The 27,919-nt window shown below is 39.9% G+C and overlaps 2 protein-coding genes across 3 annotated transcripts; one reads left to right on the plus strand and one right to left on the minus strand.

Annotated features, from left to right (window-relative positions):
• Positions 1–2,098: 2,098 nt before the first annotated feature.
• si:ch73-52p7.1 (uncharacterized protein LOC100321084 homolog) lies at positions 2,099–11,620 on the minus strand. 2 transcript variants are annotated; one of them, XM_037122599.1, is made up of 2 exons: positions 11,478–11,620; positions 2,099–4,998 (listed from the first exon to the last, which is right to left on the minus strand). In XM_037122599.1, the coding sequence occupies exon 2, from the start codon at positions 4,934–4,936 to the stop codon at positions 4,133–4,135; it is 804 nt and encodes a 267-aa protein (XP_036978494.1). In that variant the 5' UTR covers positions 4,937–4,998; positions 11,478–11,620; the 3' UTR covers positions 2,099–4,132. The 2 variants fall into 2 exon arrangements, with proteins under 2 accessions (XP_036978494.1, XP_036978496.1); XM_037122601.1 differs by lacking the exon at positions 11,478–11,620 and adding an exon at positions 8,390–8,410.
• A 967-nt stretch (positions 11,621–12,587) lies between these two features.
• Positions 12,588–27,839, plus strand: ifngr1l (interferon gamma receptor 1-like). The gene is made up of 7 exons (XM_037124520.1): positions 12,588–12,817; positions 21,301–21,418; positions 22,030–22,211; positions 22,499–22,668; positions 22,926–23,088; positions 24,231–24,346; positions 24,489–27,839. Exons 1-7 carry the CDS (start codon positions 12,754–12,756, stop codon positions 24,873–24,875), a joined length of 1,200 nt encoding a protein of 399 aa, XP_036980415.1. The 5' UTR covers positions 12,588–12,753; the 3' UTR covers positions 24,876–27,839.
• The last annotated feature ends 80 nt before the right edge of the window (positions 27,840–27,919 follow it).

Consider the following 27,919-nt stretch of genomic DNA (forward strand, 5'->3'; position numbering starts at 1 on the left):
CACACGCACGCACACACACACACGCACACACACACAAGCACACACACACAACTGATCCATCAGATTCCGCAGCCACCCTGTGAATAAAAAGAGCTGTAATTGCAATCATGTATGTGGAGCTCCGGCACTGCGCGCCATACCGTACCATTAGTATCACAAATAAGTAATAATTTGCTAATGACAACATTATGTTGAGTCAGTTTAGGGGCAATTAAAGTGAGTGATATTTACATATGCCCAATGAATCACCGAGTGTGGCAGTTCGGGCGGACTCTAATGAATATTCATCCAGGCATTTCTCCCCTGCGCGCTGCAGTTTATAAACTGAATTATGGCTGATTTGCCCTTTTAAAAAATGAACATGGGCGCATCTCCCACAAGGAGGCGGCGAACAATAACGTCTGATTATAAAAATGTTTTACTGCTAAACTGCCGGTGAGGAGACGGCGGCAGCGTGGTTAAAGGCTCACTTGGAGGGGAGCGGAGGAGGGAGAGCCCTGCACCCAAAATCAATCCAGCTTAGTCTCGGCCTGTCTACCTTTTTATTATTATTATTTTAGACTGACATGAATATTTACAGTGGGACTTCGGAGAGGTCCATACATCACGGGCATCACACTGAACATGTAATTGATTTGTTTTTACAGGCCGCAGATTATCCCAAGTGGAGGTCAGGGATCACAGAGGAGCGGCCCCAGACCCACCTCCTCCACCTCCACCGGGGATCCCTCTCCCGGTGTGTGTGTGTGTGTGGGTGCTGCTGGGTGCTGCTGACCTCTCAGGTGCAGGATCAACAGGCAACATCAGTTTGCATTCACGGGGCGCTTAACAAGATGGGCCGCATGTTTATCATGCAAATAAGCGGCTCCGTGGCAGGTGTCAGACACACACACACACACACACGGCACTCAGGAGCAGGACGCGTGCACGTGTATGCAATGCAGGACTGCAATCATCATCATCATCATCATCATCATCATTATTAAATTTACAAATGTAACCGTGAGGTTTTAATGCAGCTGTGGGTCTTAATGACCAGTGATGGTAAACAAGTGTTCACACAGCAAAAAGAGGCCGATTATCGGCCGGACTGGGAGGTTTATATATGTATTTATCGGTTTTCGACCGATAATAATGCCGATAATCTGCTTTCACTGATATGACAAGCGCAGCATTTACACACTCCAGTATGGTGGGTGGTGGTCTGCAACTTTTAAAGTGGAAGAAGAAGAAGAAGAAGACCAGAGAGTCAAACAGTGGATGGTTTTTAGAGTTTCAGAGGAATACAATACAATGTTCCACAAAGGTTCACAAACGTTTTAACAAGAACAAAAAGAGCTGAGGATTATAAAAAAACGACAGAATAAGTAAATTCTTTTTAAGTTGAAAAAATGTGAAATTATCTGTAGTCTTATCGATATTGGCCATGTGAAGCAGATAATTGCATTTTTGTAGGTATCGGTTGAAACATTTGTATTTTGTGCATCTGTATATTCAACAACAAAAAAATACATTAAACTTACCACATCGATCCTCCAAGTGACTGAAAGTCCCATTTAACGCATTAACATCCACAGTGAAAATTTACGCTTTTCAGTAAAAAACAAATCAAATCATTTAAACTTCTCAAATCAGTCGAATTGTAAAGCAGTTCAGACTTTTCTTAACATCCCTTTTACTCATGAGTCACAAGGAATCAAAGGCATCTGTATTTATTAATATTTTTAAATAATAATAATAATAGTAATGATAATGATAATAATGATAATAATAATAATAATAATAATAATAATAATAATAATAATAATAGTAAAAATCCAACGGGACCAACAACAAAATATACCATGATACAGACACTATAAGGACTTGCATGCTACCACTGGATTCAGAATAACTTCAGTGTCATTAATATTTTTGTTTCGATCTAGTGAGCACAACATTTTATTTAGTGATAATAATAATTATAGTCATATTTCATGTCAGACTCTTGTCGGTGATTCTATCTGTTTAAATCAATGGAGTGGAGAAACTATATATATACACACACACACACACACACACACACACACACACACAACATAAATTGACAAGACATCAGTGATAGGTAAATCATTTATTTCTGTTTTATTGTAAACAAACACAAGTCATGCCATTGTAAATTCATGTCTTAAAAACAAATAAATATCTGGCCATACTTTATCAACTCTCAACAAACAGACCTCCATCCCTCAAAAACACAATTCCTCACAAGATTCTAAAGTGCTGAGATCCGTCATGACACACTTGTTACATTTAAAGGTCTGCCTGATACCTTAAAAAATGACAGATCAATAAAAGGTAGAAGATGAGACAACCTTTTCCTCGTGCTGTCAGTCAGCTCAGTCCCGCCTCAGTTTACTCACGTGTATCTGCTGCCACCTTGTGGTGAAATTCTGGAAGCATGAACAATGATAGACACGTTTTTTTTTCTCTCTCATGTTTGAAGCTCAAGACAAAAGTAAATCAAATTCTTCATTCATGACTCTGAATGGTCTCAGTGACACACATGTGGCAATGAATCTTTTCACAGCGTCTGGTGCAAAGAAATGCCACAGTATACGTTGATCTGGAAAGTGTCAGTCGTCAACGTTACACTCGTGGTGAATTCAGCAACTGCATCAGAGCTTTTTGCAGGATGGACTTCACGGTGGAAGCTCACATTTCCTCTCTTTGTGTTGAAGAGGAAAAACAAAGGAATTATATAAACCTGTCACTTTAATTGAATTTGGGGTTGATCAGCGTCACTTTAAGACAAACAACATTTGGAAACAAAGAACCTTTCAGCTGGAGGGGGCTGGCAAGCTCGTCTCCTCCCTCAGAGGGTCTCTCATTAGCTGACATGCTCCGTTCTAACATGCTGATAAACAGCTGTGCAAAGTTTTTTCGGCCGTTTGGGAAATGATGATTAAAGCAATTGGCCTAGAACATCTAATTTTGTGTTGAGTGTGTTTAAGCATCGGTGCCAAAATGTGCTTCAGCTCTGGGAGTCACCGCAAGAAAAAAACAAATGGAAAAATCCCTCAAAACAGATCCAATTTCCTTTTTCCTAATTTCCTCAGAAAATTACGGCAGTTTTTACGTCTTAAACTGACAAAACAACATAGTGGGAGGCTGTGAAAACAGCCAAAGGTCAGGATCACTGTGTCTCTGTTTCTTCGTGTTAACTCTAGAGAGAAAACTCATTCATGATCCCATATACCTGAGGAGAGTCACTGCAGGTGAATAGGGTAAAAATCAAACAAGTACATATCATCTTAAAACCTTCCCAGTTGATTACTGACATATAAACTATTATTTTTTGTGTTACAATTTTTCTGAAATGTTGTTTAAACATGTAAATATGGCATTATCTACTGAAAGATGCTCCAGTTTCCCTTCATTTCCAGAACAGAAAGGTGAACAAACCACGACAATAAAAAACAACCATTCCTTTTTTTGCTGTTGCAATTTTGATATGAATAAAATGTTCTATAAATCAAGCTGTGGGTTGATATATGAACAAACCCCTCTATAGAATCCTTCAGAATATAGATAGGAGTAAAGCTGGAAAGTTTTGGTGTGAGCTGATTTGAAGATTTCTGGCTCAGAATATAACAAAAAAAAAACAACCAAAAACTCATTTTGAGGAAATGTCTTTCTTGCACTTTCTTTGGCGGAAATGGTGAATAATGTAAAAGAAACAAAAACAAACAAACAAAAAATAGATATCACCATGAAATCTTCGCTAATTACTTACATGAATACAGTTGTAATTAGTTTTTTTGGTCTTCTGTGATAATGAGGCACTATCTCATTAGAAATGTGCTAATTTGCCTTCATTTCTGGAACAGAAATAATGACAAAAATTTACACCTAAATGTGATTTTAGAGCTTTTCTTTCCACGTCTCTGAAATAAGATCATGGAAGAAAAACAGTCCAAAATTTCTAGTTTAACCGGTGCATGAAAAACAATGTCTTTGCCTGTCGTGTCTGCAATAAAACAGACTCAAAATTCTTAAATTCAATACAAAATATGGGAACTCAAGGGAGCAAGAAAGTGCCTGTCTGCAGGTGCTGATCTCTGAATCATATCCCCCCGTTACCTCCTTGGTGTCAATAGACAAAGCTGACATATATGACGGATGTCTCTGGTAGTTTTGGCAGGTGGAGGTCAGGGAAGGGCAGCATGCCGTCAGTGTCTATGTGAGTCTGGACTGTGTAGGCTTTGACGACTGCTCCCCACTCCAGCACAGAGCTGTGGATGACTCCCAGACGGGCCTGTTCGTGATATGCCGCCCCCAGCTCCCTGCCCAGAAGGATGTCTTGGATCTGGGGGGAGGAAAACACAGAGGATTCCTTCTTCAGGTCCGCAATCAGATGCAGGTTTGTGTCTCTCTCCCGGTTGTATCTATTTGAGTCCAGGCGAGCACCGTTTTCTCTGTCCGTGTCTGTGTTCTTGGCTCTGTTTGCATCTGGACAGCTGTGAACCGGCCTCTGCTGCAGGTTCACCATCGTCAGCCTCTCCAGGTGCTGCACGGCAAAGTGTCCCTCCAGGGAGGGGGAAGGCGTCCCTCTGGATCCTCCTGGGCCACAGTGGATCAGCGTGAGATGCCTCACCTCCGAGTTGTTGAGCAGACGCGCCGTGTTGAATGGTGACGTGAACCAAATCGTTAAACGCCTCATCCTGAACACAGGAGACGAGTGCGACTGAGGGCGGTGCAGCGAGGACAGCTGGATGTCCTTGCACTTGCAGTCGGCGAGTGAGGAGACGCTGCAGGGCTGAGGGTCCTGGCTGCAGGAGTAGTAGAAGAAGCTGTTGTGGGTGACGTAGGCCAGGCGCAGGTCAGAGCGCTGCAGAGCCATGGAGACACACAGCAGCACACAGAGCAGAGGGGCAGGAGGGCTGACGGCAGGCATCACTGCTGGAGGACAGTCTCAGGGAGCATGGTGGTGGTGTTCATGTGCGGATGTGTGTGCGGCTGTAGAGAGGAGAGCACACACATTGTATTTCAGAAAAAGAGTGAAAATTAGAAAATCACAACTGACTCTCATCATCCTGTATTTAATATACGTTGTGTTTGGCAATTGTGTGCAAAGGCATCTAGTGGAGGAAGAACTCAGTATTAATGCCACAGAGTAAAAATACTCAACAATTAAGAGCACAAACGTACAAAAGTGAGGAAGTTGTATTTAGAATTCCTGAGGTTTCCCCAGCAATTGAAGTAGAGAGATCAAGAATCAAGTAGAAAAAGAAAGAAAGATGGAAGAAAATAGGTGTGTTCAGTAAGGTAAAGAAGTAAGGGAGGAATAAAGGATGGAAAGTAAAAGGTAGGTTAGGTAAGGTAGAGAAGGTAAAAAAAAAAGTAAGGAAGGGTATAAGAAAGAGACGTCAGGAATGTAGGAAGTAATTATGGAGATAAGGAAGGAGGTAAGACTTAACAAATGGAGGTAAGCTACGTGATGCTTAAGAGTGAGGAAGTAAGGAAAGAAGTAAGGAATGAAGGAGGCACATACTGATTTAAGAAAGAGGGAATGACGTAAGGAAGACAAGGGGTAAGGTCAGAAGCAAGGAAAGAAGTGAGGAAGGTGTGGAGGAAATAAGGAAGGAAGTCAGTAGAATTTAAGAAGGGAGGGAGGGACAAAGAAGTTACGTAGGTAAGAGACTAAGGAAGTAAGTAGGTAGATCAGGGAATTAATAAAATTATGGTAAAAAAGAAAGGAAGGAGGTGAGGTACGATAAGTGAAGAGGGAAGGAAGATATGGGATGCATAGGAGGAAGGAGGTAAGGAAAGAACTTAAGAAAGAACAAGGTCAGAGTTGAGGAAGTAAGGAGGTAAGATGAGGTAGTGTGGAGGAGGTAGGGAAGTAAGGAAGGAAGCAAAGAGGTAAGCTGAGTGAGGTAAAGAAGTAAGGGAGGAGGTCGGGAGGTCAGGTAAGAGAAGTCAGGAAGGGCGGAGGGAAAGGAAAATATGTGATCCATAAGAGGAAGGAAGTAAACACAAAATCAAGGGAAGGAAGAGGAAGTAAGGAGGTGAGGTTCAGTAAGGAAAAGAAAGACAGACATGAGGAAGTAAAAAGAGAGGAAATAAGGAAGTAAGTTAAGGGAAGTCGGGTAGAAAGGAAGCAGGAAAGAGAAGGATTTCACAGACGCAGAGAGTAGAAAATAAAATGAGGAAACAGAAAACTAGCAGACTGACACTTTAATGGTTTCATTATGTGAACCACAGCGTCGGATACAAACGTCCACTTCATGTGTGTTGGGCTTGTGAATCCCGAAATGACAAGAAGTCGCTGTGGTTTCTGGAAAAAAAAAAACTGTTTTGCATCCCGCTTGAATCCTGTTTGTGCTTAGACAGGCCGAGACTGTTGTTTACTACTTTCAGTGGCTTCTTCTTGGCATTTTCTTCGAGGTCTGACATTTGTCCGTGGCACCGTCATAAAAAGGGCTTGTTATATATCAGCCAAGACCTCCGGCTCTATAAGGGACAGTGGTGGGCACAATTTGTCATCATTAGCTCAGATTGCCTGTTGCGATGTGAAGCGCTCTGATGCCCGACTGAGTCTCATCTCGTTAATCAGGCTCTCTGTCAGCCGTATAAATGTTTTCATTCACTGTGAGTCTGTGAGATGGAGGTCTGTGTGCGGATGTTTAACCCTTCGTGGATAAAACTCCAAACACTCAGCATGAGATGTTCAGTGGACGCAGTGGAGAGGGACAAAATACATAAGCTTAAGTTTTGAGGTGATGTCAACTCTCCTGACACCTGTAGGTTGTAGGTATGTTGTATAATCTTATTTCATAACAAGTATTAGTAAGAATTTATATAACATTATCTGAATTCTGCAAAATGAAGAGTGCTTTCACTTTGGATACCTTTACAAAATCTTAGTGACTACACTTTACTTTTATTGACAGGAGTAAACATTGTGGTGTTCAGCATTGTAGTCCTTTAACACTGTCAGAGATGCCGTCCTGTTTATTCTTTATTACCTGCTTTTTTTTTCTCTAATTTTTTTGTTATTTTTCCCCCATATGTTTTTTTTTTTAAATTTATTATCTCTGTTTTTCTTTATTTTTGACATAATGTGCTTTATATTTTGTTATTGTCTCTTAATTTGTTTATTGTTATTCAGTGTTTCTCTTTGGACATTAGAGAGATAGTTACAGATTACACTGTAGTTCAATAAAAATGGTATATTCTCATGAAAACAAAAACAAGAGCATGTTGCTTTTTTTTCCTATTTATATATTTATTGCCTTGTCTTGCTTACTGTGTTGTTAGTGTTTTGCTGTTATTTTGTGTGTTATGTGTTATTCATGAGGACCTCAATAGAAATATCCATTTGGCCTAATTGCCTTTTCATCCTCAGTGATGTTTAATACATGTATTGACAGCTGTGGTGGAGATTATGCAGCAGGCTACAGCGGTCTGGCAGACTAACTTACTTTCATACATGCAGGTGTGAACTTGCTCAATGTTGCTGCAGCTTGTTTTGCATCAACAATACAACACAGAATTAGCTTGAGACCGTAACTCCCATTAACGGTAAAATACAGCATGACTGAGTGAAACATTTGCAGTGGTAGAACCGGACAAAGTACATTTACTGAGGTAATTGTACTTCACATGAGTATGTCCATAGGATCACTCAGAGGCAAAATCACTTTAGTTACTTTTAAATCATGTCAGATTTGTTTTCCTATCCTTCCTGTCCAGTGAAAACCTCAGAATTTGATTTAAAAAAAAGATTCTGAAAGTGATTTTTCTTTTTCTTTTTTTTTTTTCAGATAAACGGAAGGATTAAGTGTTCCTTTGTGGTTACAGAAAATGTCTCCTTCTTCTTGAACTAAACAAACTATTTTGAAACCCTCCTGGATTAGCTGGAAAATGCACCAACACAAAGCTGACAGCAAGGCTTTTCTGTTCTTAGCTCATGAAAGGTCTGTTTTTTTTTAGAGATATGTGATATGTGTATATGAGATATTGCTGTAGATTTGTTAGATTGTAAAGGTCCTTTTTGTAAGAGAAGCTGATTCCGAGTCTCATTCCCAACTTGTCAAATACTGACACACTGGGATAGCGGTCGGCCTGACATACAATCCCCCACAGAGATCTTACAAAAAGATCAAGTCAGTTAAGTCACAATTTGTGAATAAGACTGTGAAAATGTGTAATTATAAGGACCACACAGCCAACAGCTGTGTTATAGTTGCTTCGTCCTGTTGAACGGTCACCAAAACCCATAACTTAAACATCGTAGAGCTGCTCCTGCATATTCACAGCTCACAGAACTGACCAAGTCACCTTTCACATAACTGCAATTGTCAGCATGACCAGACTCATCAGGATTTTGTATCTTTTTTAGTACCTTTTCTGAGCCGAGTTGGCAGCCATGTTGGTGTTGGTGACGTGTGTTGAGCAAGACGACGTGGTTATCCAAGCGGCATAACACAAAAACTCTTTCTCAGTTCCCAGTTACCCAAAGTTTTCCTGGAATAAGGTCCCAGGGGTCCCAGGGGGTTGACCAGAGGGGGCGCGACTCTGCGATCTGAGTATTCTTCCTGAGTACTGGGTGTTTATAAGAAAATAAAATGTTCGAGTTATGAAGTAACTCAGCCCTCTTTCAGCTCAGGTCAGCTTTCGCACACGTACACGCGGAGTCAAATGCTCCGAGGTCGCTCCCCTGTGTGCTTCTCATCTATTAAGTATTTTCTTACCAAGACGTGAAGAGAGGGGATGTGGACACACTGACAGCTGGTTTGGATCAGCAATTTGTCTGTCACAGACACGCACACACACACACACACACACACACACACACACTGAATCTGAGATGGGTGTGTTCTTCCTGCACTACATTTAGGAATACATTGTTTGGCATGGGCAGCCCACATTGAATTTCACACACACACACACACACACACACAACACACATTTAGAAAATTATAACTGTGGAGATCGCCGCGAGATTCCAGGGAAAACATTGTTTTGAAACCTTGGCTTTTACAAAGGTCAGGGCGATTTTCTGGTTTGGCAGTAATATCAGACCGGGATCATTACTTTCTGCCTCATTCTGAAGCAAAGTTGACCACCACATTCTTCCCCTTGCCTTCTGTGACATTAAAAACAGAAGTTAATCATCATCTTCAGTATATTTAACGTCCACTTTTCTCATATTGGCTCAATGCTGGAAAATTCCTATTCCGCATGTCTGGCAGGATTGTATGTATTCTGTGCCGGTTTGTTTCAGCTCTTCAGTGAAGCTCTGCGGTGTTCAAACTGAGTGAAATATTTCAGATGCCATGATTTTGGAATTGACGGTGGCTTGTGTAACATTTGTGCACCAAGTTTGTCCTGGCGCCTTTGCAAAAATACGGGATCTTTGCTGGATTTTAAAACACAGTTTTGTGGGTTTGAACACTGGCCGCACTGGTTGACTTTGTACTTACTGACCCACCGGCGGTTCGGGGAAGTTCATAGGGGCTTTCTGGGTTCTTTTCTTTTTCGTTGTTTTGACGCTGGCTAATAAAAATATCTCACAGTGGATAAGCTGTATGAAGAAATGTTAAATGGAGCGGTTAGACTCATTAAGATGAATGCAGGGTTATGTGCATTCGGTGGTCAGCTGTGCTTGTAGGACGAGACTAATGATAATCTGTGGGGTTTTTTTGTTTATAAATCCTATTATCACACCATCATGCATCACCTGTGAGGCTATTTTGGTGTGCCGTAGTTCATTTTGAGTCACAATAATGCCAATTTCTCAGGACACAATGCATGGATCTTTATTAAAAGATTCAGGTGTATTTAGGTGCCTGATATCTGTGAATAAGTGCAAATTGATGGTGAGCTTTTGATATTGGATTGACAAAGGGGTCTGTTGGTGCCCTGATGATAGGTTGTATGTCAAGAGCTAAAATACAGAATATTTCCAGGCAAATTCTGTATTTCCAATAACTGAAGAGAAGTGGATTATACGGCATGTTTGAGACGTTTCAATTGAGTCCAAAACATCTAACATGTGCCTTGCCGTGGATCTGTATCACCATTAGACTCAGTTAGGACTGCTGTGAAGTTGATCACAGCTGCCATCCTCCTCGTAGGAGCAAGTCACAAATGTTATAAAGCCCCATCTCTGTTGACGTGACTGCATTAGAGAATACATGTGATAATGTGACATATTGAGTGGCATGTTACCGGCAGGGAGAGGACCACAAAAAAGATCAGAACCAGTGTACTTAGTTAATTTCCAGGATCATACAGTTCTAGTTGAGACAGCCCTCCCAAGAAGAACAGCAGCATTGTTTGCTCCGGTATACAAAAAAACATGATAGCAAATAGCAAAAGAGGACTGTTGTTTTTTTTGTTTTCTTTTTAAAGCTTCGACAAAACCCTCACCCGACCTCAACCATGTGTTTGTTACTGAATACAGGACGACAGTGTTCCCTTCACCATGACAAGGTAGTAATTCATACCCAAGCTGAGCTCTGTCTGGAGGTGACAAAATTACCAAAAACATGTGATACACACAGGAAAAGTGCAGAGGATTCAGGAGGTTACTGTTACAAGCTCTGTAAATTCCTAACTTTTTGTTTCCAAGAGTTTACTGTCTTTATGCTAAGCTACGCTAACAGTTCTGGCATCATTATGGCAAGATAGAGAGTTCACCCCAATTTTGACTTTAACTTCAAAAACATCTCTGCTTAAACTAACACTGGACCTTGTTTGACCGAGAGGAAAGAAATGAAGCAAAAAAACAGATCCATGTAACATAGAATGAGCTTAATAATCTAAGAAAAGACAGAAAACAAACTTTGCTGGTTCTTTTTCATTTTAAAAAAACTAATGTCTTGAATTACTTACAAGAGCTTTCTACTGATTTAAACCTTCGAGCTTCACCACCAGGTGCAGGACGGATCGGTAGTGGAGGCAGATGGACAAGAAGTGGTGAGTGACAGGATTCAGAGGGCCACTTCTTGTTTTTCCCTTTCCTGAAAATGTGAGTGAGTGTCTCACCACATATCTGGCTTAACTTGGAATGACTGGATTGGAACCTGATCTGACTCAAACCTCAAACATTTAGCTAGTGAATCAGTTTTCTGTGTCAGGGGTTAAGTTTGCCTCGATGAAACTGACTGAAATCAGTCCATTCACCACTTCTACCGTCTTGACTATTCACAGGATCCTAAAAGATTTGAATCCAGCATCATTATCACACTTTTAAACATTTTCTATAAGAACAGACTTGCGAGAGTGTTTCTATTACATAACACAGAGACAGGAATGCACAACGTAATATGAGAATTCAGAGCAGTTTTAGCCGTCGGTGCCTTTTTAAAGACTGCTGGACTTAACTGCAGGACACAAACGCACATTTTTTTTTAAAAACCAAAACACTGCAAATGGTCATCGATAGCACACAGTAAGTTTTCCCGGTTTTCTGGTATGAAACTCACCTCAAGTTGCTGCTGAAGAGCTGATATGTGAATGCGTCAGTCTGAGGCTGGGATGGGGAGGAAAAATCACACATCCAGCTGACGTCAGGATGTGGGAAGTATCCAACAGTGGAGGCTGTAACTCACATTAAGTGCAGACTGAGTTCAGCCACAAATGCTGTGTACAAACTTGGGCAGCTTTATGTTTGTTCCCATCAGAGCAGACCTGAATCATCTAACAGAGAGTGTAGTTTTAACTGGCAGAAAAAGTGGTTCAATTCGTATTATATATATATATATATATATATATATATATATATATATATATATATATATATATATATATATATATATATATATATTTATCAGAGGGGCTTTTAAAAAAAATAAAAAATATAGAAATCCCACATTAGTATTCTCGCAGCACAGTATAGCCAAAAGTTGCATTTGGTAAACATCTGCATGTGAAGTCATGTTTGCAAGAAAAAACACATAGAATTGTTTTTTTAAATAGATGAATGCTCTAGTTTTCACCGGGTACTCCGGCTTCCTCCCACAGTCCAAAAACATACTGAGGTTAATTGATTATTCTAAATTGTCCGTAGGTGTGAATGAGAGTGTGGTTGTTCGTCTCTATGTGTAGCCCTGCGATAGACTGGCGACCTGTCCAGGGTGTCCCCTGCCTTCGCCCTAAGTCAGCTGGGATAGGCTCCAGCCCCCCCGCGACCCTGCAGAGGATTAAGCGACATATAATGTGTACAGATGATGGATGGATGGATGAATGCTCTACATATGTAGCAGATAACACATCAGATCACCAACATGCTGCCCACAGGGTAAACGTCCTTCCTGTCAGGACGAGGAGGGAGTTTGGGTGACTTCCCGTTACCGCGATGCATTCAAGCGCTGTCGAACATGTCTGCATTCTCTACCTGGGAGCAGAAAAATTAACCTTATAAAGTGAAATAGCATTCAAGTATTGAGATGTTGTTTGGTTAGTCATTTTAAAAAAATGCACGTTCAGCTCGATATAGCTTGAATTCGCGAATGAATCGAGCGCAAATTGACATATGAGGTACTCGATGTAGAGAATTACGATGTTTCTCGAAGGCAGCACAAGAGGCCGTTCCCTATTTGTGTCTGTGGATAACAGCAACGAGACGAGCCACCGGGCTTGGGAGACACTGGCGTTTCCGACCTGCGGCATCGCAGGTTAACATATAATTAGTTCGCGTTAGTGCCTCAGTTTGCTACAGTATTTTAGGGAAAACAACCAGCATTCGTTTGCCGGTTGAGAATGGCGACATTTCATCCTGTTTTCCTCCTCCTTCTCGCCTGGTCCCAAGCTGTGCCAGCCCACGGTGAGTTACGTTGAGGCTAGCTAACTATGTTCCCTTTTTAGCACTAGCTAGCTTATATTAGCCTTGTCGTACATTTAACAGCAGCCGAATACACCATTATTTCTCACACGACTCATGAAATGTCCATTTAGTGTGACTATAGTTTAGTGGCTGTAAAGAGGCATGTTTTTGTTGGTGAGGTGAGGTGACATGAGGACGGACTGGAAAACACCGTGAATCCCAACTAACTAGCAGCGCCCTGCCACTATCAGGCAGTGGGAGATTTTCCCTGTGACTTACCAGCAGTGGTGCTTATTTAAAGTTAAAGATAATCTGTGCCAAACCTTTTACTAGTTTTCACATGAAGACGTTGCAGCAAGCATGACAGGTTCCAACGTTGTGCACAATTTCTGTATAATATGTTTGAGTTGCCACAAAAAAAAGGTTCAACTTTGTAGAAAGGACGTCACATGTAAGTAGGAGTATCTGTTGTGAACACCTGGGCAGCTCTTTGAAATGCCACATGATCTTCAATTAATTGTTCAGCATCATAATAAGAGGCTTTGAAGGTCACGCATATGGCTTAAAAACTGACTTTGCCTTCTGTTTTTTGGGTTTTCTTCATTTCCTCTTTGTACTTTTCAGTGTTACCCAAGAGGTGTAGTGTGATGCATTTTCTGCACACTTGTCTAATATTCCTCAGAAGAAGACGTAAGCAAAAACATTTCGTAACACACAGCACGTAGCACTCCAAACCTGCCGAAGCCATGCTTGGGGACGTGGACACAAACTGGAATATGCATTGTATGCACATGCACATGTTCACTTCTGTGCAGAAAAAAATAGGAAGCAGCTCTTCAGGCATTCAGTGTCAAACCCCCCTCCCAAAAGCAACAAAGGTTGAAGAACAGCCAGCAGGATGTTCGGTCAGTCACTTTTGATGGACACCCCAAATTATCATTTCCAAGGATATGGAATTGCCAACCAAGGGGAAAAAAACGGCTCGCAAGGGAGTCTGTGGACTTGTAACACTTTCTATTCTTCAAATTGACTTAACTGTACAATTTTTAAATTGCTGCCACCAGTTTTTTTTTTTTATTTTTTTTTTTATGAACAAGCCCATCGTATGACACTGTCACCAATCCATACAACCAACACCACTCTCAATGTTTTTTTTCCACCAAATAGTTTTTCAGTACATGTCAAACACTGAAGACAGCTCTTGGAAGGACACAACCTTGAATTAGATATTAAATTAATTATTAGTATAAAAAAAGTAGCCGGTTGTTTGGTTTGCTGCGTATTTGGAAAGCTCTGGGCTAATGATGCGGCTTCGATCAAACATGTATCGATTACTAGTCACTTTGTGCTTAAATGTATCTTTAGGGATACGCTCATTGGGAAAAGCTCTTTACAATAAACATGGCTGCACTCAGTCTTCATTAATCTAAGGCTGATATGCAGATTGCATTGTTGGTATATGGTCAGCAGTCTAAGTGTGAGGACAGATTTGTTCCTGACTGCTATGAAGGACTCTTCGATCCTTGTAAAGTGTACTAATGTTAGTTAAGTGAGAGAAATGATCAACAATAATGACTATATATACTTTATGTATTGTTATGATGATATGAGACTAAATATTGTTGAGCCCAACCAGTGTATTAATATTGGCTGTTTAAAGATATATCGGTATGTTTACTGATATGCAAACTCTTTGTTTTGTTTAGAAATTGGAATGCAGACAAAGATTCTTGGGATAATTAATCATTTCTCAGCAAGTTTTACTGTTTCAGTGCAGGGGTGACATTTTAGACAGTAAAGTTTATAGTTTACACAAAGTAAAGTTTATTCATTAACTATAAAATACTGCTACCATTATGTATCTCTGTAAGATCTGTTTGATAATCACATTTGAGCCATTATTGCATAAAGTGTGTTGCCCCCATGGTTTTGTTTCTTACAACCAACAACCTGCATCATGTGAAACAACAAACAGCAGTGTTTCTGCTGGTAATGTTTTGGCTGAAAAAACAATATAATGTCTGGTGTTGCATGTCTGTTAATCTGGTGCTCCTAAATTTTGGGCTGGTGCCCCTAAAACATTAAGGAGGGGACAACACTACCCTCTACCCACTAAATCAATAGTTCCACATTACTCCTGATGATTACTTATCAAAAATGTCATTGTGTTAATGTTTGTGAATATGACAATGAGTTTGTCAGCCAGTCCTAACATTTTTGACGTGTGTATGAGAAGATTGGAAAAAAATATTGACATATATTGTGTAGCTCAATATAGCCGAAAGATTTTGCAATATTATGCTAATGCCATATATATCTAGATAATCAATGAATCACACAAATCCATCTGAAAGCAAAACATTCCTTCATCCCAGCTTATCAGTTGTGGGTATTTTCCTTTTCTTCATCTGGGTTGCTTTTTTGTATTATCTGATGTGGACACATTCTTGATACATCAAGGACCTGTTTTTAGTAAAGATTCCAGAAGTAGGAAATTGTTACTACCTGGCTGATGGTTCTCTGACATACTGTAAAGCCTAATATAGAAATCATTCCTATCTTTGGTTAGTCTAAACTACAAACTACACACAGTTTGTCAGACTGACAATTTTGTTCATCAACATCCTGTCAGTTAGAGATGAGATACAGTGTGTTGCGGCGATGGTGCGGACTGTATCCTGTGTGTGTGTGTGCTCTGAATCCTGTTTGTGTGCGTGCGTGTGCGTGAGGTCTTGTGAAAACATCTGTGGACCTGTTAAATAATGACAGACTGTTTGTCTGGGTTTGAACTTGCCACTGTGGCTTTTCCAAGTTCTTATTGTTTTTATACAGTGAAGATTATTGTCAGTTATCATCAAACAGGACTGGATTGGTCTCCTATTGTTCTGTGTCTTGACATATGAATCAGGCTGAGTGACCAAAGTACTGAGAGATTGGAATTTCGATGAGTCACCATCTAAAAGCTCCACTTGTGGTACCATGACAGGGGCTTTCCAAAAGATATTGACTTAACAATTGAGTTTCCTTTCATTTATGCCTTGGGATACTTTGTTCCATTGAAGTGTCATGTTGCATGTAATAATGCCTCACAGTGCTTATTGAAATAAAAAGACAGGTAATGACATACTTATCAGTTTACCAGCCTGACAGTGTATAAGAAGTGTCATTATCGCTGGGTTTCGAACCTTGAACTCTGAGTAAGAACAAAATCAAGTCAAATAGACCTGAAACAAACTGTTGATTAGTCAGTTGACAGTAAATCAACCAGCAACTATTATGATAATCAATTGATTGTTAAATAATCGTATTCAAATAAAAAATGAAAATCACGACCCAATTCTAGCCTTTCCATTGTGAAGACTTTCTGTTTTTAAAAATAATTTTTATAAGAATGCAGTGGGTTCTGCACTGTTGGTCGGGCAAAACGAGAGATCTTCAGATGTCAGCTTAGAAAACAGTGGTGGGCATTTTTATCTTATTTCTGTCAAGCAATGCAAACTGGCATCAAATATCTATAATAGATTAATACTCTTTTTGGTAGTAGTTCTAGATTTATTTTTTAGTCTTTTCTGTTTTAGACTCATTTTATTGACCTAATCACCATGATGTTGTGATAAATCCACCAGTTACTTCCAGGCAGAAAACTGTATGTTGATTTACATTGTGGCGATCTGTGAAATCAGCAAATTGGCAAAATGTGCTGTGTTGATTTGCTAGAATCTGGACTAACTGCTGGTGTGGTTAAACCCAAGCTGTCATTTTCTTAAGCTAACAGCCCAACAAATAAATAAGGTCTCCAAAGTAACATTCATTTTAGATGAGTAACATGCTTACACTATGAGACGGCATCAATAAAAAAAAAAGATAGCTATTGAAGTTATTGCAAACAAACATTGTTATTCAGTCTTATTGATTTAAAAAGTTCTCGTGTAGCAGCTTGAGACAGTTGACATTTTACAATTAAATGTTCCATTGACCTTTTCCACAGCAAATATTGTGGCATGTCACAGCAGAAAAGCGCAGCTGTTGAGCCAGTTCCAGACATCTGTTGTAGTGAATGCGGCTAATTGTTGTCTGTGGCAGGATTATATTAATTATTTATCAAGCAATTTTTAAGTCATATGCAGAGCCAGACCGTCTGGAACAATAAACACCTGGTGTCACATCGGATGCTTCCAAAAGTGGATTTAACTTCATTCCCTTTTATCAGAAATGTGAAGAAGAGTCATGGGACAGACTTCCACTTTTCCACGTTTAAATTCTGTATTTTTTTCCACATATATTGTGAAGACATGACCTGCTGCCATGTTACAGTTTGGTCTTGTAACTTTGCCTTGTGGGTTGAACTGTGAGACATTGCTTTTTTATTTTTATCTGACGGAATATCAGTGCAAGTTTACTGCCTTGAAATGGCAGTGTGAATGGGGCTACAGACACACCATCAATGCATGGTTGTACTCCCTAGTCTGCACCTGATGCACAGTGAAGTAATTATGCTTTTTGGGTGTGATTAACACTGTGGTGAGGAACACATTATTAAAACCAACATTACTGATGAAAATCTATCTGAGGTGATGTTTTGTTTTGTTCCCGTTAAGCTTAGTCTCGTTTGCTGACTTCCTTCCTCACTCTCTGACTCTTTCCCGAAAGTTGTAGCGCCTGGCGACTGCACGGAACATACCATTACCTCGAATAAACTTGGAGATTTCTCTGGGTTTGAAATAGTTTGAAACATTTTGGACAATGTGAATACATGACTCAACAAAATATGTAATAACAGGTTTAGCCACTTTTTGACAACTCAGTGCAGAAATTCTACTTTGTCTTTTTAGAGTCGTTGGGGATTAAAGTGACAAGGTTGTATTATTTATTCCCTATTTTCCATTTTATTTGGCCGAGACACTCCACTGACGTTAAAGCGGTCAGTGCACGATTTTGACATTCTTTAATGTTTCAGTAGTTTCTTGAAACTTGTGATTGTGTTTGCATTGTGCAGCAGTGTCTTTATCTTCCCGCCATCACCTCCTTTTGCTTCCTTTTCACTTCTTTAAGTGTTTTGACTCACTTTCGGTGTCTGTGGTTCTTATTCTCACGGCAAGTATCAAGAGAGGCAAACTGCAGTTGCATCGTCCAGTTAGTTGCGAGGCCAACCAGGGATGTGGAAAAAAAAAACCAACAACATGAAAGACTCAGAATAAGAATGTGAAAATATATTATATGAAGAAATTGGGACGTGTGCGTGCGCGCGCACGTGTGTGTTTTCCTCATCACCAATGGCCTCGTTTTTAGTTCTGATAGCATCTGCTCTCTCTTCCTGTGCATGTGAAGTTTGTGCTCTGTAAGCATAAATGCTACTGTTGCTTCTGTTTGAGGTCTTTTTAAGCTGACACTCAAAACATATTGACATACAAACGTGTTGTTATAATTTCCACTTTTCTGATTGGAGAGTTGACCTTTTTGAAATGTTCTGATAAAAATCAGTTCTCCAATTTTGTTTTTAGATGGCAGATTATTGAAACTGCAAAGGAGCTTTGAAAACAGTCAGTTGAAACATTGTTAGACGGTACGCTAAGCGTTGGCTTTTCTCCAGTATCTGTTCATTCTTTCACAGGTAGTATTTCAGATGGTATTTAATGGGTGGGGTCATTTGAGTAATTGAAATGAAGAAGTTCAAATATATTCTCTCCATTCAGCAAGCAAAATGTTTTTGCACTTTCAGCTTTTGTTAAAAATTATCCACCCAAGTGCAAGAAGCTAAAACGGAAGTAAAAATTGCGAGACACATGAAATGGAGTGTGTGTATACGTGTGTGTATGTGTGTGTCTAGAGCTACCATGTGGTGACAGCCCTCAGTGACCAAACTTTGCTGCTGCGGTTATCACTTCTTTTTCAGTTCATAGCGCTGCTATCTGTGATTTCTCTTTCACTCCCATGTCAATGTGCTTTCCCTGTGTTTGTGTGGGTGTATATGCTGTCACGTGCCTGCATGTAAATCTAACTTAACGGCAGAAATGAAACTGAAATGTACCTTTTTTTTTTTCATCTCAAGACATTTTTTTTAGAAATGCTTTCTAAAATGTTGTTGTCCTTCTTTTTTTATTGACACTAAATTTGTTTAATTCAAACCGTAATTTGCCACCTCAGTCTTTACACCTCAGTCTTGGGTGTAACAACTAGTTTGAGCAAAAAAAATAAAAAGTAGTAGTAACAGTTACGCTGCAGTTGTGCTCTTCTGCGCAGTGACAAACTGAACTGAGAAACCGTTGACTGATTTTCTGTTTTCTAAGTGATTATTTATTCTTCAAAATGTTTTACAGTATACAGATTTATGCTGTGGTTTTCAAAATTACCTCATGACCTCAGGTTTTTTTTATTTATTTATTTATTTATTTTATGGCTATGGCTGTCCTCATGAATTCTTGCCAAAATGCGGATAATCCAAAAAAGCGTTATTGACTTGAGTGACACACACAAAACTACCTTTTATGCATGCTGTTCATCTTCTCCTGTCCTTCTCATCTTTCTTAAAGGGATATTCTAGCGTAAGTGTAATCCATGGTCTAACACACCGTGACACCGAGTAAGACCCCCCCTCAAGAGATCAAGTTTTCTGACTGCTAGCTTATGTAGTTTTAGCAACCTCAGAAAAGACTGCATGATAACAATACACTGCAGTCTATGACTAGAGCAAGAAACTGCCATCAAAAAGCCACTCATTACCACAAGTAATCCACAGAACGGCACCAAACTTCAGCAACAGTACAAACAGGGTCCCAGAACATAATTCGAGGCAAAAAAGACAACACAACTCACAACTCTCCTGCAGAAGCTAGTGTTGTTGGGAAGCCCAATGAGTCAATTACTGAGTGCAGTTAGAAATGCTCAATTCCGTTCTTTTCCCTGCCAGCTCTCGATAATAACTGTTGTAAACTGGTAGGCAAGACACATATGAACTCTGATTGCATTTCCATGGAGTAAAAATCATACATTTTCATCCTTGAGCTGCGGAACTCTACTGCACTCGGTAATTAAACTTAGGCCAGAATATCCCTTTTAAAGGGGCCATTTGTAAGAAAAATTGATTTTTAACTCTCTCTCTTAACTCGTCAAAAAGGGACACTTTGGGATGGCTGCCGACCCGTCCTACAATCTAAAAGTGTCATTATTTTACGAGTATTTCTTTCATATAGCACCTTTTTGACAAGCAAAGAGAAAATATCCTCTGTGGTAATCTAATAATGCCTGGTTTGAGGTGGTGTAGACTTTTCAGATGCTTAGTGGATTTGGTTTTCATTTTGTCATCAATCCAACAATGCCCACATGCAGTATGACATCCTCATGAAAACAAGCAACAAACAGGCGTTTATGGTGCCTGCATGATAAATGTGTAAACATGGTGACAGTCATTGCCAGTAGTGCTTTAGTATTAACAACGATAAAAAAAAGATTGAGTAGTTATATTTTGTTTTTCTCTGGATCAGTTTTAAATTGAGAAAATGCTGTGTTTTGTATTTGTTTAATATTATTGAATATTACAGTATTTGCCTTCATATGCAGTATTTTTCACAATATGGAACAGCTTCTACAGAATCTGCTGTCTTTTATTTTGAAAAGACAATGGCAGCAGAAGCAACACTCAACAATATTTAGGAAGTTAAAACGGGTTATTTGGCCTAATGTAGTGCCATGTATGCAGCTCTTGGTGGAGCGATTCTTTGTTTAAAAAAGGAAGTGAGCAGAAGAATCAGGGGATTGAAAATGTGTGCTCATGATGTGTGGAAACTGTGCAAAGCTATGAAGCATGTCCTTCCTGTAACAAGACTGTGTAAACATGGACAGGATAACAAACTGGCAGCAGCTTTCCAATCTGCCTTGCTATTAGAGCCATTTAGTCTCGTAATGCTGCTGATATTAAATAAAACTGTAATCAACTCCACTGACGCAAGGATCATTTACTGAGGGGTCAAAAGGGGAAATCACTGTCTGTTTTTGGGCTTCTGCTACTTTGTATTGGAGGAAGTGTGCACAGATTCCGTTTTTAAGATGAGTCTTAAGGGAAAATTGCATTACAAATTTCTGGTAGTAGATTAAATGATCTTGTGCAGGAAGAAAGAAAGAAAGAAAGAAACTCATCTGTATTTGCACTATTTCACTACTGAATGCCTGAATATTTCCTGCCATTTCCCTCTTTTGGTGTATTATAGAGTTATGTAGGCCACTGTGTTTGTGTGTGAGGAAAACAGCAGACCCACTGAAGGAGGTTGACCTGGAGTATATTGTGTGTCAGTGCCCCCTAGTGGCAGATTACTGGCACTTAAAAAGACCTGTCCTCCCAGAGTGTTACAGACTTAAACTCACATGAAGGGCAGAGTGAAGGTTGAGCCCATAAGAATTTGATCATTTTGATGTTTGGGGATGTTCAGCGTAAACTGTGAATGCCTCAGAATATCTGCAGACTGACGTTTGTGTTTGTGTTTCCACAGTGGAGCCACCGACCAATGTGACCCTGCACTGCCACAACCTGCTCAGCGTTCTGAAATGGAGTTATGGGGAATTCCTGCCAGGGCTCAAATTCAGAGTCTTCGTTGGCTCATTGTCGAGGTTAGATACAAATTGACACATGACCAGCTAAATACCTGTGTTTGCCTGGTCAAAATCATGTTTTTTAAGATGGTCTCTACTTTAAACAATTCAGATAATTAGATAATCCTTGATCACTGCCTCTGCTCTTAATATACAGAATACAAATAGGCTCAGAAGATGCCCACTAAGTTTGATAAGATTTTCCAATACAAGTTTCCAGAGACAGTAACTACAACAACACAATAGTCGAAGGAGACAAAGACAAGAGTTTAATTTTTTTTTTTTTTTTTTTTTTCTGAATCAAGTTGCATAACCGCCACTCATTTTCAGGCAGGGATGTGACAAAGAGTTGGTAGGACAGACAAGATGACAGAGGCTCTTCCACATGTAACTTCGGTATTTTCTTTCCTCATTGAAGTTGCCCCGCTCTGCACCCCCAGCTCTTCCATTCACACGGACGCCGGCTTGCTTCTGCTGCAGCTCTGATACTTCCTTCTGAATTGCTCATCAATATAGCACTTTAATTTGACCCTTGCTGCCTGGGTCAGGCATCATACAGGACATCATCAGGATTATGTGCTTATTTTTTTCTCTTGACAAAACTTTCCTCGTCTTATTTGTTTCCCCAGTCCTCGTCGGGTGATTTGGGTGGACCCACCAAATCTCCAAGCTGATGTTTCATTTTCATCTGATCCAAGAAATGACTACTTCATCAATGTAAAAGCTGTGATTGGACAGGACGAGTCTGAGGCTGCTCCTCCTGGTGGAATCAAATTTAGCTTTTTTAAGGGCTCTCTAGCAAATCAGAAATGTGAGTAGTGATGTCCGTATTCACCAAACTTATGTTTAGGACATTTAAATTTCTAATGAATTAGTTCAAATGCAAGTTTTTTATGAGGGATGCAAACTGCAAGTTCGAGTTACAAAATAATGACTTAATATTTGTAACACACACAGAATAATTACTTCCTTGGCTTCCATTCTATAAGTTACTCAGACTATAACATATCAGACTCAAGGTTAGCTGTTTATCATCTTCGTATGTCTTAGTCCGCAGCGTGATGTCGAGATTCAAGTCATGTCCATGTTTATTCCCAGGTTTTCTGGACTTCCCAGCAGTGAACGTCTCTGTACACGATGACCACGTCATGTTCAGCTTTACACATCCCTGGCTGTTGTACAACTATACATTTACAGATGGCAGAGTGAAGAGAAGAGACAGCGAACCAATACCTGAATTTACGTACAGTGTTGCGATTGTCAGCCAGGTGAGACTTCACACAGTTTCTTCTCTTCTGAAATTTCTTATGACATTGAAGAAACAACAACTGCAGAGGAAATGAGCTGCAGACTCAGTTTGCCCATGTAACTAATGCTCAGTCATACTTTTTCCTGATGTTGAATGAAAATGTATTATTGGGAGTAAAACTGCAAAACCATTATATGGGTGCTGGTGCAACATGTGTACAAATTACTTGCCTGTGTCAGTCTGAAGTTGAAACAAAGCCTCTCTCTCTCTGTGTAGGGGGATCAGAGGTTCTTCTGTTATGAAAGCCTGTGTAAGGACAAGGTCATACTCATGGATCAGTCACAGAAGAAATACTGTCTGGAGGTCAATGGAGAGATGGACAAAATGGAAGTTAAAGCGACACAGCCGTACTGCGCCAAGCCAATACCTAAAAAAAAAGGTTGAGTACATTTTCTTTTTTCTCTCATTTTGTTTTGTTGTTTTTGTGTCTTTTTTCCAGTCAACATTGTTGAGCTCCACAACCCTCAAGAACCCCCAGAGTTGTGGTCTATTGACTGTTGGTGGAAAGTAATGAGTTTAGAGTAAAGCTGTTGAGTCTGTAGCCCCTTTCACACAGAGAAGCTGCATTATCAATGCAGCGGCGGTTCGCCAATTCTCCACCGTTGGTTGTTCACACAGAGCGATGCATCTCTCCGCCTTAAAGACAAACTGCTGTGTAATTCAAACAGAAAGCCGGTGCTGCGGTTCCTACAGAGATGTGATGGTAAACTTCATGATGATGACGTCTGTGTTTCCTCAAGGTGTTTCCGATCGTGACACTAATCTTGGCTGCCCACCTTGAAACAAGTTGAAGATGTTTGAGAAACAACCATGTTTTCTTCTTTGTAGCAACATCTTTTTTGAAGCGTTGTCTATGATTAGAATCAGTTTTACTGGCAGAGCATGTGGACAAGCTGAAGGAGACTGACTGCAGTAGTCCACCACAAGTTTTAATGAAATTCCTTCAAAGTCTTGACTACATATTATATGAGTCTGGACAGACATGGATAGGCATGGGACCACATCTGTCCCAACATAATCGGGATTCATGATATTACCCAATAATCATCAAATTATCAACTAAAGTTGCATGAAAACATACCGGTATCACTCCAATGTTTAGATTTTAAATGAAATTTCACCGCAGTCAACTTAATGTGTGTTTTGTATTGCAATGTAATCTTTAATGGTCTCATCAGTGCAGCCTGATTGGTGTGTGGCAGCATGGTTTACACAGCAAGGTAGTATTTAAGTTTAGACTTCTGGATACGTAGTGACAAGCAGACGGGTTCACTCAGGTAGGTGGATAAGAGCAGGTCAGATCAGGTTTAAAGTTTGACAGTCAGCAGTGGGGTTCGTATCAAGCCTCATCATTGGTTGGCACTTTAACATGCTTTGTCATGTGTTTAATTTACTGCAGTAACAACACCCCCTTCCTTCAAGAGCCACAGTGAATCAGAGAAAAAGATTGATTTGGTTATTGTGTGTATTCACGGATTCTAGTCTGTAAATGTATTTACAAAATGTATCTGTTGCATCTAGGTTTTGCCTTCATCTTCATCGGGGTCGCCCTCTTGGCCTTGCTCTTACTTGGCTTTATCTTCTTCATGGTGTACAAAAAGAAGACCAAACCGTCTAGTTCTACCCCAGACTCTATGGTATGTATGTCCAACTCGATGTATCAGCCTCATTTAAATGGAAATTTTAAGGTTTGAATATGCTCAAAGAATTTCATGCCCCTGCGGGCACAGAGTTGTAACAATTTTAACATTAATCTAACAAATTCTCTTTGTCTTAAAGACGTTCTACGGTCGAGTGAGGCAGTTGGTCTTGCCAGTGCCTCACGAACAGATGATTGTGCCAGATGTGGAGCCTGCCTCACCCACACCTCTACTGCCACCTCTGGACAAGAAAGAAGAGGAAGAAATAACACCTGCTGCTACTGTCCCTGCTGAGCCTCAACCCCAACTGTGGATCGAGAAGAACGAAGTAGGAGGGTCAAACACAGATGAAGGCGTGTGTGAGGACATAGAGGTAGGGAATCGTGAAGAATCTTTGTACATGCCAGGCAAAAACATGGAAGATGACGTGACAGAATCATCTGATGCTGCCGACCACGGTTACGAAAAACGTCCGGTGGTTGTGGACATGGGAGAGGGTGAAAACGCGGAAGGTTACCGTGGCTGAGGGTGGAGCTGTACGTTGTGTGACATTGAATGTTAGATTTCTGCAACCTTGCTGTTGTCAAAACTGAAAAAATGTAATTTCACCGACGACTTGCAGGGGAGACCTGGTTACAGATTTTAGGTTTGTGTTGTGTTCTTGTTGGACCTTGTCAATGCCAAGTAGAATCAGAATCAGGAACATCCATCTTGTTACTTTAGTGTTTCTTGACATCAGTTACACTTTACACATGCTGCCTCTGCAGAATACATTCTAGTTAAGCCAGTTGATTGGCCAAAGATATATGTAAATATTGCTAAATCCTGTCAGAATGTTAGCTGTGTTGTAATATTTTCCACTTACTAATTACTCATTGCTGATATTTGTCATTCAACCCCTGCAGCTTATGATCAAATCTCAAGCATTGCATGCCTAGCGGTTGCACTTTTGTCCAACATGACTTATGCATGCACATACATTATAACTGACACGTCAGTAAGTTTTCATGCCAAGATCCATCATGGGTCTGTAAAATACGGCCAGAATGTAGTTTAAACCATTAAAAAATTGAACTGATATTAGCAACAGTGTGAAAAATAGGAGTGAAAGTGTTGACATTAAGTCAAAGATTAAATCTTTGTACTGAAGTGAGCATGCTAACAAGCTAGCTCTGACCCGTCCTGTCTCGTGATACCACATTTAACTCGAGGTGATAATCCTACCGCTGTAGGTTTTTTTTTTTGCCTTCTACTCTGATAAGTGAACAAACCTTTCAAAATGCCAAGCAAGGAAATATTCTTGCACCAATTTTCTTTTGTAAATAGCTATTAGGTGCATCATTTCTAAATCAGGAGTAAAGCATTCGAACGTTTTTCTCTTTTTTTTTTTTTTTAAAAAGAAACGGCATGACTTTTAAAGAAACACTGGTCCTGATGACAGCTACAGACTCCACTTACAAGACTTTACTGCAGCACGTCCTACCTAATGTCTCTAAGGCAAACTCCTAATGCTTCAGCTCCTATAAAGGATATGCAACATATTAACACCTGTGGTGATACCTGTTACCTACATACTGTGTCATACATATCTGTCACGCAGTAACATCTATATATCTGTGGGATGCATGCAGCGATCAGTTACTGTGCCGGATGGTCAAAATACTGCATTCACTGTGTACGTGTAAATGTTGAATGTCTGTTGCTTATTTGCACTACTGTATTTTACAGTAAAACAGTTGGAGTTGGAGAATCTTAAACTTTCTTAATGTGACAATTTTGAGTGTGAGAGAGAAATGGGGCGGGTTTAGGATTTGATAAAAGTCCTTCAGAGTTGATACAATCACAACAAAAAGGTAATGTGTCTCAGTGAACAGAACAGTACAGATCTCCTCCTTCACCTCAGGGGCGGTTTTATACGTCTGGGGTAAATGTTTGTAGAGCCTCTAGAGTTCAGGAGATGTTTCCCAAAAACTTTCAAAAAGTATTTATATTCACAATTGACCAATTGGCAAAGGGACAAATGAATAGAATTTGTTTTTAAAATTGTATTCTTATCCATGCAAAAATACAGTTTCATCTGTGTAGTGGAAACAACAGTTGGCTTCATGTGAAATATGTCTGTTTAGTTTTTTTATTTGGTTGTTTTTTGTTTTTTTTTAAGTATTTTTTTTGGCTTTTCTGGCTTTATTGATAGTACAGCTGAAGAGCGTGACAGGAAACGGGGTAAGAGAGGGGGAGTGACACGCAGCAAAGGGCCCCGGGCCGGGAGTCAAACCCGGGTCCACTGCAGAGCCTCGGCACATGGGTCACGTATGTTACCGACCGCGCTAAGCAGCGCCCTTTTGTTTATTTTTTTTACATTCTTCTTCTTGTAGCAGTTGACATTATGTCAAAGACAACTTGTCAGTCCTTTAGCAAATGATTCATGCTGCTGATCAACATGAATTACAAATAAAATAAAATACTATAATTATATATTGTAAGAAAGTACTGGATATCACCCAAGCCTAGTGGGCGGGTGTGTTTGGAGTTGTTGAGAGTAGGGTTGGGTACCAAACTTGGTACCAAACACAGTGCACACAGCTGATATTAACATGTCTGCGGTCAGTGCTCAGCTCTTCGTCTTGATTTACATTAATTTCAGAATTTTTACTCGCTTTTCAAAACTGCTGCTTGCTATGTATGTGTATGAAATTCCTGACCAACATGCTGTTCAGTACGCTAGAACAGTACATGAGGGTTTTTTTTTTTTTTTTTAATACGTCTGAAAATATGAAGCCAGTAGTACGTGAAATTCATAGTATTCACGGGCAATAGTTACAACAGAATAACCAACAATGTTCTTTTTGATCAGTTGCTTCCAGAACTTTGAGCAGCTTCCTCTTGAAGAAATGTTGTCATTTCACCTGATTTCACTTCTTATATTCAGAATATGAATCCTGCAGCTAGCCAATTCTTGCATATTGCACCTTACTGCACTAAGTGCCGTTTTAGAGCAGGGCTTAATCAATTTACTCATGAAATGAGTGGCATCACAGGATGAAGTCATATGTTGCAGTGTTACAGTCTGACAGACTTGTGCCTTACCTCTGTGTTGCTGTGTCAGCTTTTGACTTATCCATCTTGTTTATTTTTATCTCGAGGGTAGCTCTGTTGTTATTGAGTCGCTCACAGCTTTGGTCAAATGAACCCACAGTCCGACAGAAGCATTCCAGTGACAGTTTTGATGCTGATGCCATGAAGCTGGGCCATGATGCTTGTATAGGTGTAACATATTCCAATCCACCAATTTCATAAGGGGAGAAAACAGATCTAACTACTAGTCAGAGTTACCATGTATGGATTTGTAAGAAGTGAACAGCCCATTGAACTCAGGCACTTGACTCTTGTACAGTAGCCTAATTTCAATGTGTTATGTTATTTTTGCTTTGTCCATATGTCTTCTGTGGTACCACATTTCAATAAAGATTAATATGTGTATTTCCTGCCATTTTGTTTTGTTTTTTGCATTTTCTTCCAGTGGTTTACAAACAAGAAGCAAGTTTGTAAGAAACAGAAACTGGGTTTGGC

This window comes from Acanthopagrus latus, chromosome 15 (genome assembly GCF_904848185.1).
Source record: "Acanthopagrus latus isolate v.2019 chromosome 15, fAcaLat1.1, whole genome shotgun sequence".
Taxonomy (NCBI): Eukaryota; Metazoa; Chordata; class Actinopteri; order Spariformes; family Sparidae; genus Acanthopagrus; species Acanthopagrus latus.

Coding starts and splice junctions, on each gene's coding strand:
- si:ch73-52p7.1 (XM_037122599.1), bottom strand. CDS start 4,936: ATGCCTGCCGTCAGCCCTCCTGCCCCTCTGCTCTGTGTGCTGCTGTGT.
- ifngr1l (XM_037124520.1), top strand. CDS start 12,754: ATGGCGACATTTCATCCTGTTTTCCTCCTCCTTCTCGCCTGGTCCCAA. Junction 21,419..22,029: donor TTCGTTGGCTCATTGTCGAG/GTTAGATACAAA, acceptor TTGTTTCCCCAG/TCCTCGTCGGGTGATTTGGG. Junction 22,669..22,925: donor GTGTTGCGATTGTCAGCCAG/GTGAGACTTCAC, acceptor CTCTCTGTGTAG/GGGGATCAGAGGTTCTTCTG.